Here is a 17,389-nt window from a genome sequence, read left to right as displayed (position 1 = left end):
GCCCTCCCACCCCCATCCTTTGTGCCTCTTGTGATTTGTGGATATAGAAACGAGGAGAGAAGTGGATGAATTCAAATGTGGACCGCGGTGGTATCAGTCTTAGCAACACCTGGGTTGTGTGTAACCAGAGAACATGAAAGAGGCATGGTTTTGCAATATGTCTCGTGACTGAAAAAAGAAATCATGTAACTAGTCTGAACCCCTTTTTTCTCAATTTACATATAAAATAAGAGGAACAAAGTTTAAAAGTGAGACAAGTTAGGTTTAAGGCTAGTTGGCATAGATGTTAATCCTGGGTGTTTTACTTATAGCTAATGCACAAACTGAGTGTGGAAGCCCCACCCAAGATCCTGGTGGAGAGATATCTGATTGAAATTGCCAAGAACTATAATGTGCCCTATGAGCCCGACTCTGTGGTCATGGTGAGTTTAGAGTCTTTCAGAGTACAAAGGGAAATGAGTCTTTGGATATCATTTTCTTTAAAAATAATCATATTCTTTTCATTAAAGTTTGTGTGTGGGAGTTTAAGCCTTTCTCTGCTTGGGTAACAATAAATATGCCTGCAAAGAGTATTTTAAGGATCAGATGAGATGAATGATGAAAGCACTTTGAAAAGGTACAGACCTTGATACAAATACAAAATGGCATTGTTGGTTTTCAATGAATTTCACCAAATTGAAGCAAGAAAGGATCCTGAAAGATTTATTGGATACCTGCCCTGTGCCAGACAGTACACAGAAATACAGAGAAAAAAACAAGGTCACTGTCCTAAAGAGGCTTATAGTGTAAGGACGGCAGATGTACAAATAATAATCACTCAGTTAAGGTTGGTGGGGTGTAGTGTGTGGTTTAGTATGCTGTTTAGACAACCTTCCCCCCCCCCCCCCCCCATCCCAAATACGCTTCAGGATAAAAGCATTTATCCTCCCAGCTCTTGAGAATATTGGTGACTGGTGCTCATACACAGCTGAGTGCTCCTCCAGCAGTGGCTCTCAGAAGAAAGCTGCTTCATCCAAAGTCTTTCCTTAGGGGCAGCCTGTAGTTAGTAACTGGGATTTTAGACTCTGCCCCATTTGAGGGCACCTGCTGCAGACCCATCCCAGCTCCAGAGCTCCCTAAGGAATTGACTGAGCAGTTGCTATGATTACATGGCAGCCCAGCTTTTCCCTTTGCCCAGCCCTGCTTCCTTCACTCCCCACAAGTCTTTATCCCAAGAGACTACCCCAGTAAACTTCCTCCATGCTGACCTGCATCTCTGAGTCTACTTCTGGAGGACCTGGCCTGCCGTGTGGGTTAATGATACAGGTTTCTCTCTTCTTCTCAGGCAGAAGCTCCTCCTGGCGTAGAGACCGATCTTATTGATGTTGGATTCACAGATGATGTGAAGAAAGGGGGCCCTGGAAGAGGAGGAGGGGGTGGTTTTGCAGCACCAGTTGGTGGACCTGATGGAACAGTGCCAGTGCCTATGCCTGTGCCTATGCCCATGCCCTCTCCAAGTACTCCTTTTTCCTACCCACTTCCAAAGGGACCAGTAAGTATACATACAAGCGTGGATATAAACTCTAGAAAATGTCACAGAAGAAGAGACACATTGGCTGTATGAATACACACAAAAGTTGTAGGTTGTCAAGATTGAGCAGTAAGAACATTTGGTATTAGTGATCATATTGTGGAAAAAAATACCGGGATTTGGAAAAAGTCTTTTGGTTTGTCTATAGTTAATGATGTAGGAAAATACAGAGAAATCGTGTTAAAGAAACTTTTTCCTATAGGTTTACTGGTAAATACCTTTGGGACCTTTTGCAGCCATACTAGTTTTTTCCAAAAATGAATACTGCTTATTACCAGGTGGAAAAACCTCTTTTGTAGACATTTTGTAGACAAGGTCATTACTAGTAATAGAGTTTGATTATAATCTTTCCTTGTCAACGTGGAAGTGGTTAATTTAGTAATTTGAAAACTAGCCTTTGGCTATAGATCTTTGAAGATCTAGAATTCTTCTAGGCATTTTTTTCTCTTTTTTGGCTCTTGAATATATGTATATATTCAATATATATCTTGAATATACACTGAATATATGTATATCTCCCTTACCATACAACAAACCTCAGAAAACTCAAATTGGGGCCGTGTCTCTGATGTTACCTTTCTCCTCTTGCAGTCGGATTTCAATGGATTGCCAATGGGGACTTACCAGGCTTTTCCCAATATTCATCCACCTCAGATACCAGCAACTCCCCCATCGTATGAATCTGTAAGTGGTTGAGCCTCTTTTGTAAGCAGCAGGAGAGTGACTCCCATGAAGAGAGAGCAAAATAATGGCCACAGGGAAGGCAAAGTTTTGATCAATTCCTGGTACCATCATTGCTCTTGCTTTGGATTCTTGTGTTGCTTTAACATTACCCTGGAAGTTGGGTGGTGGCGGCCGCAGCAACATCATCATTGGTGGCAATGCTTTGTCTGCAATTAAGCCAGGAATCAGGAAGGAGCTGAAAGTCTCTTAGAAAGTTCACGTAGGGCACTTGCCTAGTTTTTTGGAGTAGGGCAGAGAATTGTTTTGAGTTGGTATAGTCCTGCTGTTGGAATATCATAATTAAAATACCAGTTTTAGGAATTCAACACTGTGTAAAGGAATAGTGGCCAGATTTTTGTCTTAAATAGAAGTGTCATTAGTAAATTTCAGCCGATATTACTAATTTTACATTTTAGTTTTGTAGGTAAAACTTATTATAAATATAATCATTCCTTGAATTGTTGGTGGTTGCACAGCTTTGATTCCAAATTAGAGGGCTCCTTTTCTGTCAGCTTTGTTTCCTCAGCTAGTATGTGCCTTTTGAGACCTATTTCCTTCCATCTGATGAATTACAGAGAAAACAAATTGATATGGTGTTTGCTGGGAGATCCTCCTGTTCCTGAACTTGTTTAGTGTTCTTTCCTTTGGTTTTCCCCTTGGGCTTGGGTTTTTCTTAAGTTTGGTCTTGCATGCATTGAAGCATTGCCCACAGCTGTTTCTAGGAATGAGGTAGAAGATCTTCAGTATTTGAGGACTTGGTTCTTGGAGAGATGAATTCAGTGGGTTAGTGCTTTCTCTCTGCACAGAAGGTGAAGGTATCAAAGAGAGGTGTTATGGTGTGGTAAGAATTTCCTTTTTCTCTGCTTGGTGGTTTAGAGTTTAATGTGGTATCTGTCTAGCTGGAAGATCAGAAAAGAGTACAGGGGGTGGAGGGGCAGTTTGTTTGGAGTGGTTCTGTTGCTTCTGCTTAGCTTTTGGAAAACACAGGGGCTTATACCAGTATCAGTACTTTCTCTCTAGTAATGCCTTTGCTTTCTCCCTTGGTAACACTATTTGTGTTTCAGGTTGATGACGTTAATGCTGATAAGAATGTCTCTTCTGCACAGGTTGTTGGTGAGTGTGAGTCAGAAACCCTCAGTGCTGAACCTTTTTGCTGTTTTCTCATTACTGCTTCCACCTCAGAGAAAGTTTTCATGTCCATGGCATTTTACCCACATGCCCTGTCCTTTCCCTGAGTGTAGTATGACAAAAATAGAACTCAGGATTTCCCTTGTCCATAAAGAAAATACCTTTCTGGCCCCAGAGAATCTTCAAGTTCCTTGTTTCTGTTGGTGGTATTATTCTTTCAACCTCAAGTTCTTGATGTTCTTGCTGCTTCAACTTTCATTGTATTAGAAGTATCAAAATTATTTGTATTTATATAAATACATGTTTATATTAACAAACTTGGGCATTAATGAGGGGGCAGTAGATAAAACCATAGTGAATAGCTCAGTGACTTTTCACAGAGCAAGCATGCTGTGTGGCCATCCACTCAGAAAAAACACTACTAGCACTTCAGAAACCCAGGGTGGGGGGATGCTTTTAAAATTTGGGGATGGTTGTTTTGTTGAGGTATAATTAACATAGAAAAAAATACACAGAAGTATATATTTTGATGAGTTTTGATTTTACGTAACAGTGACTTCAGCCAAGGTGTAGAAAGTTTCCATCACCCCAGAAAGTTCTCTTATGTTCCTTCCCAGTCCATTCTACCCTGGAGGCAAATACTGTTCTTATTTTCTAAAACTATAGTTTAGGTTCGCCTTTTCTAGAACTTAGATACAAATGGAAAGGGGGATGATTTTAACTTGTAAAATACAGAATGGAAGAGTGGAAATTCTGATTCTGTTACATCAAACAATGTAGACATTAATATTCCTTATAAAATTTTTCTTCCCCTAATCCTTAAAGAGTGGCTCATTCCAACAGAATTTTAGTGCCACCCCTTGGACTTTGTTGTTACGGGAGCAGAACTTTGTGAAAGGGCACAGTCTAAGAGAATGCATTGTGTACCTGGTTTCATGTACCACACCTGGAATTTCTCTTAATCTTTCTTCTTACCATAGGAAAGTAAAACAGGATTCAATTGTATTAAGGGAATGTTGATCTTTAATCATATTTTTCTTCTGTGTTTTGATAGTTACATTGTTTTTGCCAAAGGGGATTGTGGGCTTTGAGGATCTGAGCCCCTTCTCTGGCGTTTGTAACACTGGGCTCCTTACCCTTATTTAATTAGGTCCTGGGCCCAAGCCGGAAGCCCCTGCAAAGCCCCCTTCCAGACCTGTGGACACCTGCGACAACTTTGTACTACCAGAGTTGCCGTCTGTGCCAGACACACTACCGACTGCATCTGCTGGTGCCACCACCTCAGCATCTGAGGACATTGACTTTGATGATCTTTCCCGGAGATTTGAAGAGTTAAAAAAGAAAACCTAGATCTCTTAAGCCAGGCAACCTCCAGGCTCTGGGATTTGAGACGGCACTGTTTCTCCTTGTAACAAAGAATCTCCGTGCAATTCTTTTTCATCTCTTACCATCACTGAGCACACTTTTCCTTTGGGCTCTCTTCCTGCTCTAAATTCTGCTGCTTTCCAGTTCTCTGTTGCTCTTAAGAGACTAACAATTAGAGTCAACGAGGCCAGAGCAGCCTTGGCAACCTTGCTTGTTCGTCTCCTTTGAGTGTGATCCCAGGTTCGCCCATCACCTGCCCTGTCCCTCCGCAGGGAAAAGGTGAAAGCATTGTAAGGAGAGCTGCCAAAGATGGCTGGACACGGAGGACATTACTTCATGAAGTCTCTCTCAGTCCTGTGCTGAAGTTCTAGATTTAGAAACAAACCCCTCTGTACAGAGGGATTTGTGGTGAGCAAGAATCAAGACAAAAAGGTGTGATATGAATGGGAAGAGAGACTGATGCTGGAAGCCTCTTTAACAGTTCTTGGAAGCTGGGTCCTCTCATTGGCATATACACTACTTCTTGCTGCAGGGCATTGTCCTACCTGGATCCAGTTGCAAAGTTTATTTGGAAAGTTGAAGGCTTCTCTTAGTTCTGCTGGATTCTCAGGGAGCCCTCCGTGGCCTTTTGCTTTGAGTGCTGTGTTCTCCTTTTACCAGAGGGCAACACTGCATAAATTCCTGTTTTTCCCCATAGCATGTTCTGTTGGATTGCATTTACTGGCAAATGGCGGACAGGTCACATGTTGGGCAGAAGTCACCATTCAAGGCTAAGGTGGGCTTCCAGGTGCCTTAATAGAAGTACTCAAATCTCTTGGGTAGTGAGCTGGAATGCCTACAGGAGAAGAAGGGTTCTTGTTTTCATTTGAAAACTTTATGATTAAGAGAACCTTTAAAGACTGATTTCAGAAAATTTTTTGGTGCCCATAAAAAACGTGGCTGTAGTTCACTACTTTCCTAGATGGATGAGACTATTACTATTGTAACTTAATGTGCTCCTTTTCCCTGTAGATAAGGCTGTCCTTCCCCAGAGGGATGGTTTTGGGATCAGAAGGTAGGACTCTGGCTTATGTGTAGTGTAATGTATATACTTGTTTCAAGCAACTTTAGTGTTTTTGATTGGTTTGTATCTATCTCGTAGCTCAGTAGCTGATAATAAAGTTAAAAATTCTGTGCCTTGCTGAATTTGGTTTGGTCAAACGATGAGGTGCACATTTGGATTTTAGTGGAGATTATTTTAAGCAGTGACCCATGCTGGGCACAAGCCAGACCTTAACTCTTTGGTTCCCTGGGTCATGGGGATGCCTGCAGCAGCGAGGAGCCCATTTCAATCTGTGTGTGTGTGTTTTAATGTTTATTTTTGCAAGAGAGTGAGCAGAGGAAGGGCAGAGAAGGAGACAGAATCCTAAGCAGGTTCCACACTATCAGCACAGAGCCTGATGTGGGGCTTGAACCCATGAATCATGAGATCATAATCTGAGCTGAAATCAAGAGTCAGACGCTTAACTGACTGAGCCTCGCAGGCGCCCCTCAACTTCTGTATTTAAGCCTAGATAGCATTTGTGAATTTGCTTGGTTACTCCTCTGGGACAGGGCTCTCCATTACCCAAACCTCATGCATTTATCTTTAAAATAAGCTGCTGTCAGGGCGCCTGGGTGGCTCAGTCAGTCAAGCGTCTGACTTCAGCTCAGGTTATGATCTCACCGTTAGTGGGTTCTAATCCCTGTTGGGCTCTGTGCTGACAGCTCAGAGCCTGGAGCCTGCTTCGGATTCTGTGTCTCCCTCTTCATTGCCCCTAGCCCACTTGTGCTCTGTCTCTCTCAAAAATAAACATTAAAAAAAAAAAGTAAGCTGCTGTGAGCCCACTTGTGATTCATTTGTATTTCCGACAGCCATACTGAAACATTGGTGATGAGTGTTTTTTTACTTGTTGTTTGGCAGCAGAGCTGGATTATTCTGTATCACTCTTAACAGGGTTAACCCTTACAAAATTAACAGTGCATTATATATAAACATTGGTAATTTTCTAAACTGTGCCATGCAAAGATAAGTAATAATATGCTAAGTAGTAATAAGCCAGGGTGGGAATGAACATGATTAAGATAGTTCATTTTTTAAAACTCCACTGTTAATGCCCATTGCTATCATGACCATTTGCTCATGTGTTTTGGTGCCGCTGGATTCCTAGCAAACTCTCTGCAGCACCATCTGTGAATGCACCTTCTTTTAGAGTCTGTTCAAAGACAAAAGGAGAAAAGTGGGGGAAATTAACAATTGATCCTGATGTTGGAGAGAAAAAGTACCACAAGATACCAAAAAAAAGTATGAATAGTAATACTGGAAATTTCCTTTTATGATTTACTGTCAGGCATTGGAGTGTTTCTGCTAAATAGTGGAGGACCAGGTGTTTATAGGACAGTGGATATAGAACATAATATAGTCTTGGTAAACTGGGTTTCCTATAAAAATGGTTGGCAGAGACCAATAAAGGGAATATGCTAATACTGTGCATTATGTCCGCCTAAGAGCAGCAACAGTTGAGCTTTTCCAATGCTAGAAGAATCATGACATTTATATTTCAGTTACTGAGCCAGAGAATTACCTACCTTAAGGGACTTTCTTTACCAAAGGCCATGAGGATGACAAACAAAAAGGTTAATGATCACAAGTACTATCAAGATGACACTGGTGAGGATCAGAAAAGAACCCAGGATTGGCTCTAAAACAACAACCTGGAAAGAGACAATAAAATTTTGAGTTTAAAGATTGTCAGTTTAATTTCTACTTTAAAAATGTAAGTTACATGCTTATGTTTGGGATATAGTCACATAAAATATTTGGTGGAAACTTGGAGAAGCAAAATTATTAAAAAGGAAAATACTTTTGAGTGGACAGAAGAGAAAGAATGATAGACTGGGTGGGTATAAAAATAATTGACTTCAGTGTTTTCACAGGTAAACAGATGAGTCACAATAGCACTATAATTCAAAACCCATGTGAGTTTTGGCAGTTCTGGAAAATATAAACATGGAGGTTTGAAAGAGTAGCAAAAGGTTACTGAAAAAATACATCAGAAATCCTGAAAACTGTCTCTGCCGTTCTTTGACCTCTACTTTAAACACAGGAGCATTCTAATAAAATTTAACAGGTTAACCATAAAAACTGGCTTTTTAGTCTTTTTTTTTCTTTTTATTTATGTAGAAAATCCCAAGCCAGGCTCAAACTCATGAACTGTGAGATCATGACCTGAGCCAAAATCAAGAGTTGGATGCTTAACTGACTGAGCCACTGAGGTGCCCCTAAGTTGGTTGTTTTTTTAAGTGTTATCTTTAAAAGTGTAATTGCTGAGTTTTGCCAGTCTTTTCAGCATAAAGACATCTCTCAAATACAGGGTTACTAGAGTGGTTTCCATAACAGCATTTTAATTTACATGTTCATTTTAACAAATGATGCACTTTTTCCCTTGATATTTTGGCTCATTCACTGTTGCCACTAGGGTATCGTTAAAAAAACAAAACAGCCCAACAACTTAGAGGGTGAATGTTTATAATAAATACCACTGTGATGGAAATCTGTATGACCAAATATATCCTAGTAACAATACATCATCCACTTAAAAGTGCTTAATTATAGCTACTCTATCTAGGTCATCAAGTAACTTGGGACAATCTCAGATTGTGCTGTAAGACTTTGCCCAATAAGTACACTCCATTTTCCCTTCACATTGTATATGATTATGATTAAAGCAGAAAAAGAGTTAAGTCAAAAAGGAGGTGTTAGCAAAAGCTTATTGTTGTGATTGTTACTTCCTTAAGAGCTTTAGTAAATAAAGTGTTCCAAGAGTGATGGCTTCATTCACTAATTTGAATTGTAGTTTTTTTCTGTCCTAATCAAATCTATATATGCTAGGGCTACAAATCCTCATCTAGGTTTCCTTGTTCTATCTTTTTTAAGTAGGCTCCGCACCCAATGTGGGACTTAAACTCCTCACCCTGAGATCACGAGTCACATGCTCTACTGACTGAGCCAGCCAGGCGCCCCCCTACTTTATTTTTTATACTTTTTATACTGAATAGAAGAGACTTGTGTTGGTAGTTCTTGGGAGAATACAAGCTATCTGAAATGAGCATTTATTAACTATAAACAAATATTGCAGTTCTTTCTGGAATTATACCTGCCGAATTTTCTTAAAAGTATACTTCATTGTATACTTCAAAGGGCCATTGAGACAGAAACAGCAAATAATGTTAATCTGGGTAGGTTATGAGAGTATAAATTGAGGCCTAGTGTCCTGGCAATAAGTCTAAGAATACAAGAAATGAGGAAAGTGGGACTAGGTGCTTGAAAAGGGCACATTTCTGAAAGCAACAGCCACTCAGATTGTATTCATAGATAGCACCATAAAATGGAAAGGCAAAGGATCTACTCTCCCTTTTCCAGTGTGCAGTGGTGCAGAAAGGGCTGCTTTTTTTGTAAGCAATTCTCCCCTTAAGTGTAAAAAACCAAATAGAATCCTGCGGGAAAACTGTGATGGGGTTTTTTACCTCCTTGTGATGAGAGATTCCCATCTTGAGACCAACAGCAGTCACTGCTGAGCTGAAAAAAGTTTGGTAGTCCCAGATGCTCCATCCAAAACAGCAGGTTAAACTGGAAAAGACAAAGACCAGTCAGGAGAGGGTAGACAGTAATGAAGCTGGTTTCAGTTCTTTCCCTCCTGAGGTGCTTGATAAGGAGGCCAACACAGAACCAAAGAGAATTGGAAATGAAAGAAATGCTTTAGTGGCCATTCAAATCACTATGCCTAAAAGAAACCCTCCCCCACCAACACACACACACACACACACACACACCCATATTTCCTTTTTATTTATTTTTTTTTTAATTTTTTTTTTTTCAACGTTTTTAATTTATTTTTGGGACAGAGAGAGACAAAGCATGAACGGGGCAGGGAGAGAGGGAGACACAGAATCGGAAACAGGCTCCAGGCTCCGAGCCATCAGCCCAGAGCCTGACGCGGGGCTCGAACTCACGGACCGCGAGATCGTGACCTGGCTGAAGTCGGACACTTAACCGACTGCGCCACCCAGGCGCCCCTCCTTTTTAATTACGTAGTGTTTACATCAGTTAATTTGACCTTCACATCAACCTGTGAGCTAAATTTTAGATGAGACAAATTTCTGCATTTAAGTCTCACTACTAGTTAAGTATGGAACTATAAAAGATTTCTTCACTCTTTTCTCCAGAACTTATTGCTAACTTGAACTGATGGTTTCTCATACAGTGCTTTTTCAGGGAGGCAATGTGATTCCAAGGCCAGCACAGCTTTTAGGAAAAGGCAGTGGGAACGAGGGCTTACAGCAATGGCATAGCCTGTCAGCAGGATCAGGATGAACAGCAGGAAGCTGTCCCAGGCTTTGCTGGGTGCTCTGACGACCTGCAGCCTGGGGTTAGGATCCAGCAGGTTCCACAGCTGAACAGTTGCCAGTAGAACCAGGAAGCTCATGAGGTGAACGACTGCTGAGTTTACTTTTATTGCCTCATGGAAGCTGATGAACCTGTACCCAGCAAGGCTGACAGTCACTCAGGTGAAGTGTATGCTATCCACTTCTCCAGCTGAAGTGTAGCATCTCTGCAAGTCCTACTGGGTCAAACACTTGTTGATGTCGGAACTCTTCTTTTCAGTGTCGCCTCTGGTACTTGTGGATGTGAGAGCACTGGCCAAAGGCCATGTATTTGGTTGGGAGATCTCCAGAAGCCCTGAAGTGCAACCCCTAGGAGATTACTCCAAATTCATCCTGCAAATCAAGGCCAGCCTCGTCCACTGCTCCGGTTTGAGTTAAATCTCTCCTCAAAAGGAGAGGAGTTAGCCTAAGGAGATGTGCCCTTATGCTACTCTGTTTTCTGTAGGATAATTAATAGGTTTAACAGTGCTGAAAGTAGAAAGATGATAGGTAAACTAGACGGAAGGGTGTTACATGAGAAATGCATTCACAATCTTGTATTGCAACTTGGAAAGACCCCATAGAGCAAGTTGGTGTCTGATCACAAACTGTTCCAGTGTCTAAGACCTAGGCAGTGCCATACAGCAAGATGGACCTCAACTGTCAACACGATTTAACTGCACAGACACACTCCCTGCATAAACAACCCTCTGTAAGTCTGATCTGGAACATTGCTTCATTACACAGATCAACAATCCAGACTAGTGACCACTGAAAAAGTCAAGTACCACATGGCAATACTTGGCCTGGGAAATAGATGCTCCTCCCCATGGGAAAGACCAGAGAAGTTGCCCAAAGGGGCACCAGATGTCTCTTAAGTAATGGACAAGCTAATGCATGAACATCCCTACCCAGAAAGCAACCCTCTTTGGATTTAAAAAATGCACTGTGTTGCAGTTTTATTTAAAGCATGATCATTTGTCATGCCTTAGGCTTTATTCTTTGGTCAGGGTGCAAAATAGAACTAATTCCAGGTCCTTGCTGTGTGAAATTTGAATGTATTATCCTTGACAAACACATACCTAAGTATTAGGAAGACAGAGGACATTTTCAATATGATTGGCGGTATAAATGGTTTCTTGTTAACTGTCTTCTCAGCTGTGGACATTAGTCGGAGTTCTGTTTTTAACTCTGGTATACAAATATAGGTCTGATAGAGCAGTGGAGGAGGAAAGGGAGTTTGAAAGGATACTTGTGAGTAATCAGGAAACTTTGGACGTTGACTAGGAATAGGCTTTGCTCCTTAGTCTCCTTCTTACCTGTTACGGTCATAGTGGTATTGTGCTAGGTTTTTCTTATGCAGAGAAGTAAGCTTCATGTCAAGACCCAGGATGACAGCTAATGAGGCTTATGCTTGTGTCCAGGATGTTTCTTTTCCTAGTGAAGAACCGCCACCTCTGCTGTTTCAGCCAATGACCCTAAACACAGACGCCACAGTCACTACTGCTTGCCTTAAAGATTAGCCAGGTCTCTCCCTAACGAAGTATTTTAATACTGGCAAAACACTAAGCTGAGCACTTGTCAAATCTAACTTGAACACACTGGGTTATGGTCTTGGTCTGCTCTGTAGTAACTCAGAGCTGCTGCTTACAGAAAAGTTCGCCTTTTCCACTACAACTTTCATTGGATACATTATTTCATTTTTGTTGTTTACATTTAAAAAAGTTTCCAAATTCGTTTTCAGGCCTGAAAATAAGACAGGTATTGGCTTACGACAGATTCTCTTTTGGTGCAGTTACCTGTACTTTTGAATACTTGCTCTATTTATTCATATTTTCAATTCTTGCTATTACCTTATATAGGGATAATGCAACTGTACACAAAAAATATTCCTTCTAGAGATTAATCCCTTAGCTCTTGAAAACTGGAAGAGCTACTTGGTGGAAAGCCAGTCACCTTTTAACTGAATTCAGGCTCTGGAAAGGACCAAAGTCATAGCCCTAATTCTAATAATAGCTCATTGTAGAGCTCCCCTGATAACATCTGGAAACTTCAAGAATCTTTTACATCTAACACTTTAAGTTCACCTGTACGAAGGCGTAGTAACAGACTAGGAGATAACAGAGGACTTGTGAGATAACAGACCAAAGTCCTTCTTGGATGCCTGAAGGGAACTTAAATGTCCAGCCTCAGAGAGGTGAAGAAGGTACCTGAGAACAAAGAATACCTGGAGTCAAGAGTCTTTAAAGCTTGAGCCTTCCTTTCAAACTCTGTCTTTGAAATCAGTGCAACTATTCCTGAATTCCTGGATTATCTATTACAAATGTTCCTGAATCTCTACATTTTACTTGGTATTTCCTCTAGAGCTGTCACTGGTTATTAGCTGAGATCATGCATGTGTCGGAGAAATGTGCTGGCTGCACTATCAATAGAGTGAATGGGTATATTGGTGACCCGACCATGAGGGCAGTGTCTGACTTCACAGCTATTAAAGGTGTTATCCTTGCCAAGCCGGAACAGGTGCAGAGACACACTGACTAGTTGTACTCTTGCAATATGATGTTTGGAAGAGAACTGACGACCGTGATGTAAAGTGTGGGGAGAAGGGAAAGCTACTTAAAATACACGTTCCAAAATCAGTATGCTTTGAGCCATTTCAAATTTACTAAGTGTAAAGCACTAATATCCCATGAATACTAATAGTATCCTGTGAATACTCAGATGTTTCTATGATAGACTAAAAAGCCTCAGATTCCACCCAGGACAGTGAGACTGTTGTGTATAAAATCATGACAGGTCTTGTGACTAAACTTTCATAAGGCCCCAAAATATTAGAATTAAGATGTGTCCCTTAGTAGAAAGTACATTTAAAAATAAAAGGAATTCCACTTCACAGAGTTACCTCGTAAGACTGGGACTTTCCCATGTTTACCCCTTTTTATTATTATTTTTTTAATTTTTATTTTTTGGGTAGTTACTACTAATGAAAAATCCTATGAAGACCCACAGGAAGCCTTCACGCTTCATCTAGAAATAAATATAGAAGTCTAAAATTCCTGATTAAACACCTGATAGTAAATGGAAGGATACTGGGGGGCAAATTCTGGGGAAGATAAAGAGAAAATGAAGCTTGACGAGGACAGACTTCCTGTTAAACGTAGGGGAACTGAACATACTAGTTTCCCTCTAATCTCATAAAGCCACTACAGTAATAGTGAAGGCATAAAGAACAACCCAAAGAAAAAGAGGAGGGTAGAGACAGCAACAAACTGCTGGAAGCTGGACAACAGAAGGATGACACTGAAAGCAGAGTCAAGAAAGCTGAAACCTAAATCAGCTGTGTAAAAACCCAGAAGCAAGCCTAGAAAGGAAAATTACAGGCATCAGATACTTTTGAAGGTAATGTCAGGTGGAACTGAAAATACAAGAATTGATTGCAAGATCCCAGATTTCCTTCCTCATCATTTGCAACAAGGTATTAGCTACCCATCCTGCCTTCCACCACCCTAAAATTAAAGGTTTATTTCCTACTGATGTTGAACTAGAGAGAATCTGAAGTCAGGGGCACCAGGTATGATCTACTAGAAAAGAATTAAGAGAAAGTTTTTATACCGCTTGGTGAGATGCTTCCCAGGCCCCTTTCTCCACAGGCTCTGAGAGGTCCAACAAGCCTATATCCTCAAGGCAGGAGTTTGGAGGGTCCCTCTATGTGAAAACGGTCCCATAGACCTAGATAACAGTTGACAAGCTCTTTCCATGTGCAAATAACTTCTAAATAGCATTTATTTGCTTTTTACTGTCCCCCTCTTCAATATGAAAAGCTGGCCACATGTTTGAACCTCTTACACTGAAAACTGGAGATCAAAACAACAAATCAAAAAATAAAAGCTTGGCAGCTCTTTCTGCCCAAGGGTCCTCCTGTCTCTGTCTGTACTTTAGTAAAATCACTATATAAATAAATAAAGCTCAGAGGCATCAGAGAAAGGGAGCAGGGGAGGAAAAGGAAACAACAAACCCTGTAACATCCTCACAGTTCAGAGGATACTGCATCCATAAAAGAACAGGACACTATGAAAAAAAAAAAAACAAACAAGGGCAATCAATTCTTAAAAATTGAAATATAAAGATGAATGCTTCAGTTCTAAACCATTTCCAAACCATTTATTGAATTTAGTTCCCAGAAACTAGAAGAAAAAAGATGGAAAAGCAAAACCAAGAAAATCAAAGGATCAGTCTGGTCACTCCAATGTCAAAATGCCAGGAATACCAGAAAAAGAAAAGAGAAAAATAGAGAAGAAATTAATAGAAGTCTGTAAGAAAATTTCTCAGAGCTTAAGGACACATTTCCAGATTAAAAGACTCACCTTGAAGAGAGAAAATTCTAAAAACTTTTGAGAGCTGGGGGCATCAAACATCATTATACATCTTAACAACAACCTGAGAAGCTAGAAAGCAATGGAGCTATAATTTTCAAATTCTGTGAAGACAACTGTTTCCAGAATTGTTAGCAATCAAATGTTATGGCAGAATAACATTTTGAGACATGGAAGGCTTCAACAAATTAACTACTTTTACACACTTTTTACTAATTTTGCACCCTTGCAGTAATTTCCTGGATGATGTGCTCTAGCTTAAATGATAAAGTACAGCAGCAGAGGAAAAATGGGATCCAGGAGAAAGATCCAGCAGAGGAGAGAGGTCAAGGTAATCCCTAGGGAGATTCCAGGGTGAGTGCTATAATGCAGACCTAGAAAATAACCAATCTTTACTGTACCAAAAGGATGGAGGGCCCTAGAGAGGTCCTTTTATCTGTTAAAGGTTAAAATGAAGGTTACTTGACACTTTTTGAACAGAATGAGATTTTTACTTTTGGAGGAGTTTGGAGATGACTCAGTGATAGATCCATGCAAAACCAAATGGAAAAAAAAGGGGGGAGGTAATTATAAACTCTAAGGAAAAAGCTGTAGAAGAAAAGAAATTTAACTAATATGTTACATGGCTCATCTTTGAAAAATCATTTGTATAGTCACAATTTAATATTTATTTTCATTATTACTATATTGGGATAAGGAAAGAGAAAAGGTGTGTATGTGTGTGTTAGGGATATGCATTGGATATAAGAAAGTTAAATGTTCATCAGTAGAGGAAAAAAGAAATAGATAATACAACTAAAAATTCATGAAATCGTTAATCATGTTAATTTTTAAATTTCAAAGAACCAGTTTAAAAAGCTGGAAGGAGCTGTCTCTGGGAAGGGCCATGAGGTGGGGAGGAAGAGAGGACTGCTAGTTTTTGCCTTGAACTATCTGACTTTTAATAACTTTAACTTTTTTTGTTTAATGTTTTTATTTATTTTTGAAGGAGAGAGCACGAGTGGGGAAAGAGACAGCATGAGCGGCTCCAGGCTCTGAGCTGTCAGCACAGAGCCCGACACACGGCTCGAACTCACGAAGTGTGAGATCATGATCTGAGCTGAAGTCAGACGCTCAACCAACTGAGCCACCCAGGTGCCCTGATAACTTTGTCTTTTAATGGTATGAAGAAACTGAGCCTTCTCCTGTGATACGCAGGTCAGAGAGAGAGGGGAGAAGAGGTCTTCATACCCATGTTGTTGGACTCCAAAATCAGGGTCCCTGCACACAACAGGTTCACATTAGCAGTGAAGACCACAAATTGCACAAAGAGGCTTTTGGTGCAATGGTCAAGCCAGTGGCTCTGTTCAAGATGCTGCAGAACTCTGGGAAGACGGAGAAGCATGCTACCAGCTACCTTCTCCATTCAACCCTGCAAAGGAGAAAAATGCCCTGGCATCTCCAATATCACCTTCGTACCAGTGTAGTATGCAAAGCTACATCTCCAAATCTAGTTTACCTATTAAATACTATTACTAATGTTCAAACTTTCACCAGTGTTAGTTAACACTAATATAAACTTAGCTACAAAGATGAAGGTTTTCATAATAGTATTCACACCAAACTTCAATGTTCAAGAAAACATATTTGGCATTTAACATCTAGGGTAGAATTAATTTTACGTCAACCACCTGTTACTCTACTCCTACTTCTAAATGTTAAGTGCTAATCTTAACAGCTATTCAGGTTTGAGAGGGGTGGAAATGTCATTATTTGGTTGGCATCGTTGTTGTTTTGTTTAATTTTAGAGAGAGAGAGAGCAGGGGAGAGAGAGACTCTTAAGCAGGGAGTGTGGAGCCTGACACAGGTATGGATCCCATGACTTTGGATTCATGCCCTGAATCAGATGCTCAACTGACTGAGCCACCCAGGCGCCCCAGCATTTACTCATTCTTTTTGAGTAAATTCTTGCTGTAAATTTAAATGAAGAGATAATTTAAGCTTTTTCATACATAATGACAAAGATTTTTATCACATACACATATAAAACCATTCTACAAATCTCTGGCAATTTAACTTTGAATCTTGGATGATTATGGTTCATAAAGGGCAATGATGCCTCTTAAATTTGAAGATTATAGTTTGCCTAAACTAGAGATACCTGAATTGAAATTGGTAGGTGTTTTTCCAGATGAGAAAAAAAAAATGAGTTTGGGAAAACTGCCAAACCAAAACATACCTACAGTTTGAGGTTGAACAAGGAATTTTCCAACTAAAAGATACATTTCCTTAAAGTCTAAAAAGTATTTACAAGTGTAGGAGACAACAGAGTAGCATTATAGTGGCTGTAGAAATTACTCAAATGGGTCCTTAATTCCTAATTGCCCTAAGAATGGACAAAAGTGCACATCTTGCTCACCTGGCTGCAGTACTGGAACTTCTTCCAAGTCTCACAACATACCCTCCTCCTGAGTAAATGGCAAATTCCCCTTGGATAGGATAGCCACCCAGTACCTCTTGATCCTGATAATGCCAAATGCTGTCTGACTTTGTGATGTTCGTATCAGGGGAGCCCCCGTTGACTCCACAGTTCTCTGTATCCTCCTGATCTTGTGAGATGGCTTCACTTGTTCTTGGGGAGATACTCCAGTTGGGAGAACTATGGCACCAGGAACGTGAATGTGATAAAGCAGAACATTGCCCAAAAGAAAGGAGTTCCCATCAGTAATAAATCCTAATGAAAGAGTACAAGAAACTGTTTTTAAAAATACTTCAAATTAGTAACAGAAAATGCCCTTTTTTGCTATTT

General features: G+C 40.3%; 2 protein-coding genes across 5 annotated transcripts in view; one reads left to right on the top strand and one right to left on the bottom strand.

Annotated features, from left to right (window-relative positions):
- The window catches only part of IST1 (IST1 factor associated with ESCRT-III), a 32,095-nt gene extending 26,124 nt beyond the window's left edge, over positions 1-5,971 (top strand). For 2 of the 4 annotated variants that reach the window (XM_058707368.1, XM_058707367.1), the window contains exons 6-10: positions 312-422; positions 1,325-1,531; positions 2,162-2,254; positions 3,358-3,406; positions 4,572-5,971. In XM_058707368.1, coding sequence (XP_058563351.1) covers positions 312-422; positions 1,325-1,531; positions 2,162-2,254; positions 3,358-3,406; positions 4,572-4,771 — 660 coding nt within the window. In that variant the 3' untranslated portion in view covers positions 4,772-5,971. Of the gene's footprint in view, positions 1-311; positions 423-1,324; positions 1,532-2,161; positions 2,262-3,357; positions 3,407-4,571 lie in introns of all 4 variants that reach the window. The other 2 variants (XM_058707369.1, XM_058707366.1) reach the window with 2 other exon arrangements.
- Positions 5,972-6,913: 942 nt separating this feature from the next.
- The window catches only part of PKD1L3 (polycystin 1 like 3, transient receptor potential channel interacting), an 82,033-nt gene continuing 71,557 nt past the window's right edge, over positions 6,914-17,389 (bottom strand). Inside the window, 10 exon segments of the mRNA XM_058707042.1 lie at positions 6,914-7,432; positions 7,434-7,519; positions 9,332-9,421; positions 9,423-9,434; positions 10,144-10,342; positions 11,548-11,625; positions 11,627-11,706; positions 12,316-12,392; positions 15,832-15,965; positions 17,000-17,239. Coding sequence (XP_058563025.1) covers positions 7,390-7,432; positions 7,434-7,519; positions 9,332-9,421; positions 9,423-9,434; positions 10,144-10,342; positions 11,548-11,625; positions 11,627-11,706; positions 12,316-12,392; positions 15,832-15,965; positions 17,000-17,239 — 1,039 coding nt within the window. The 3' untranslated portion in view covers positions 6,914-7,389.

Source organism: Neofelis nebulosa, chromosome 17 (assembly GCF_028018385.1).
Source record: "Neofelis nebulosa isolate mNeoNeb1 chromosome 17, mNeoNeb1.pri, whole genome shotgun sequence".
NCBI lineage: Eukaryota > Metazoa > Chordata > Mammalia > Carnivora > Felidae > Neofelis > Neofelis nebulosa.
This window is presented reverse-complemented; position numbering and strand designations above follow the sequence as displayed.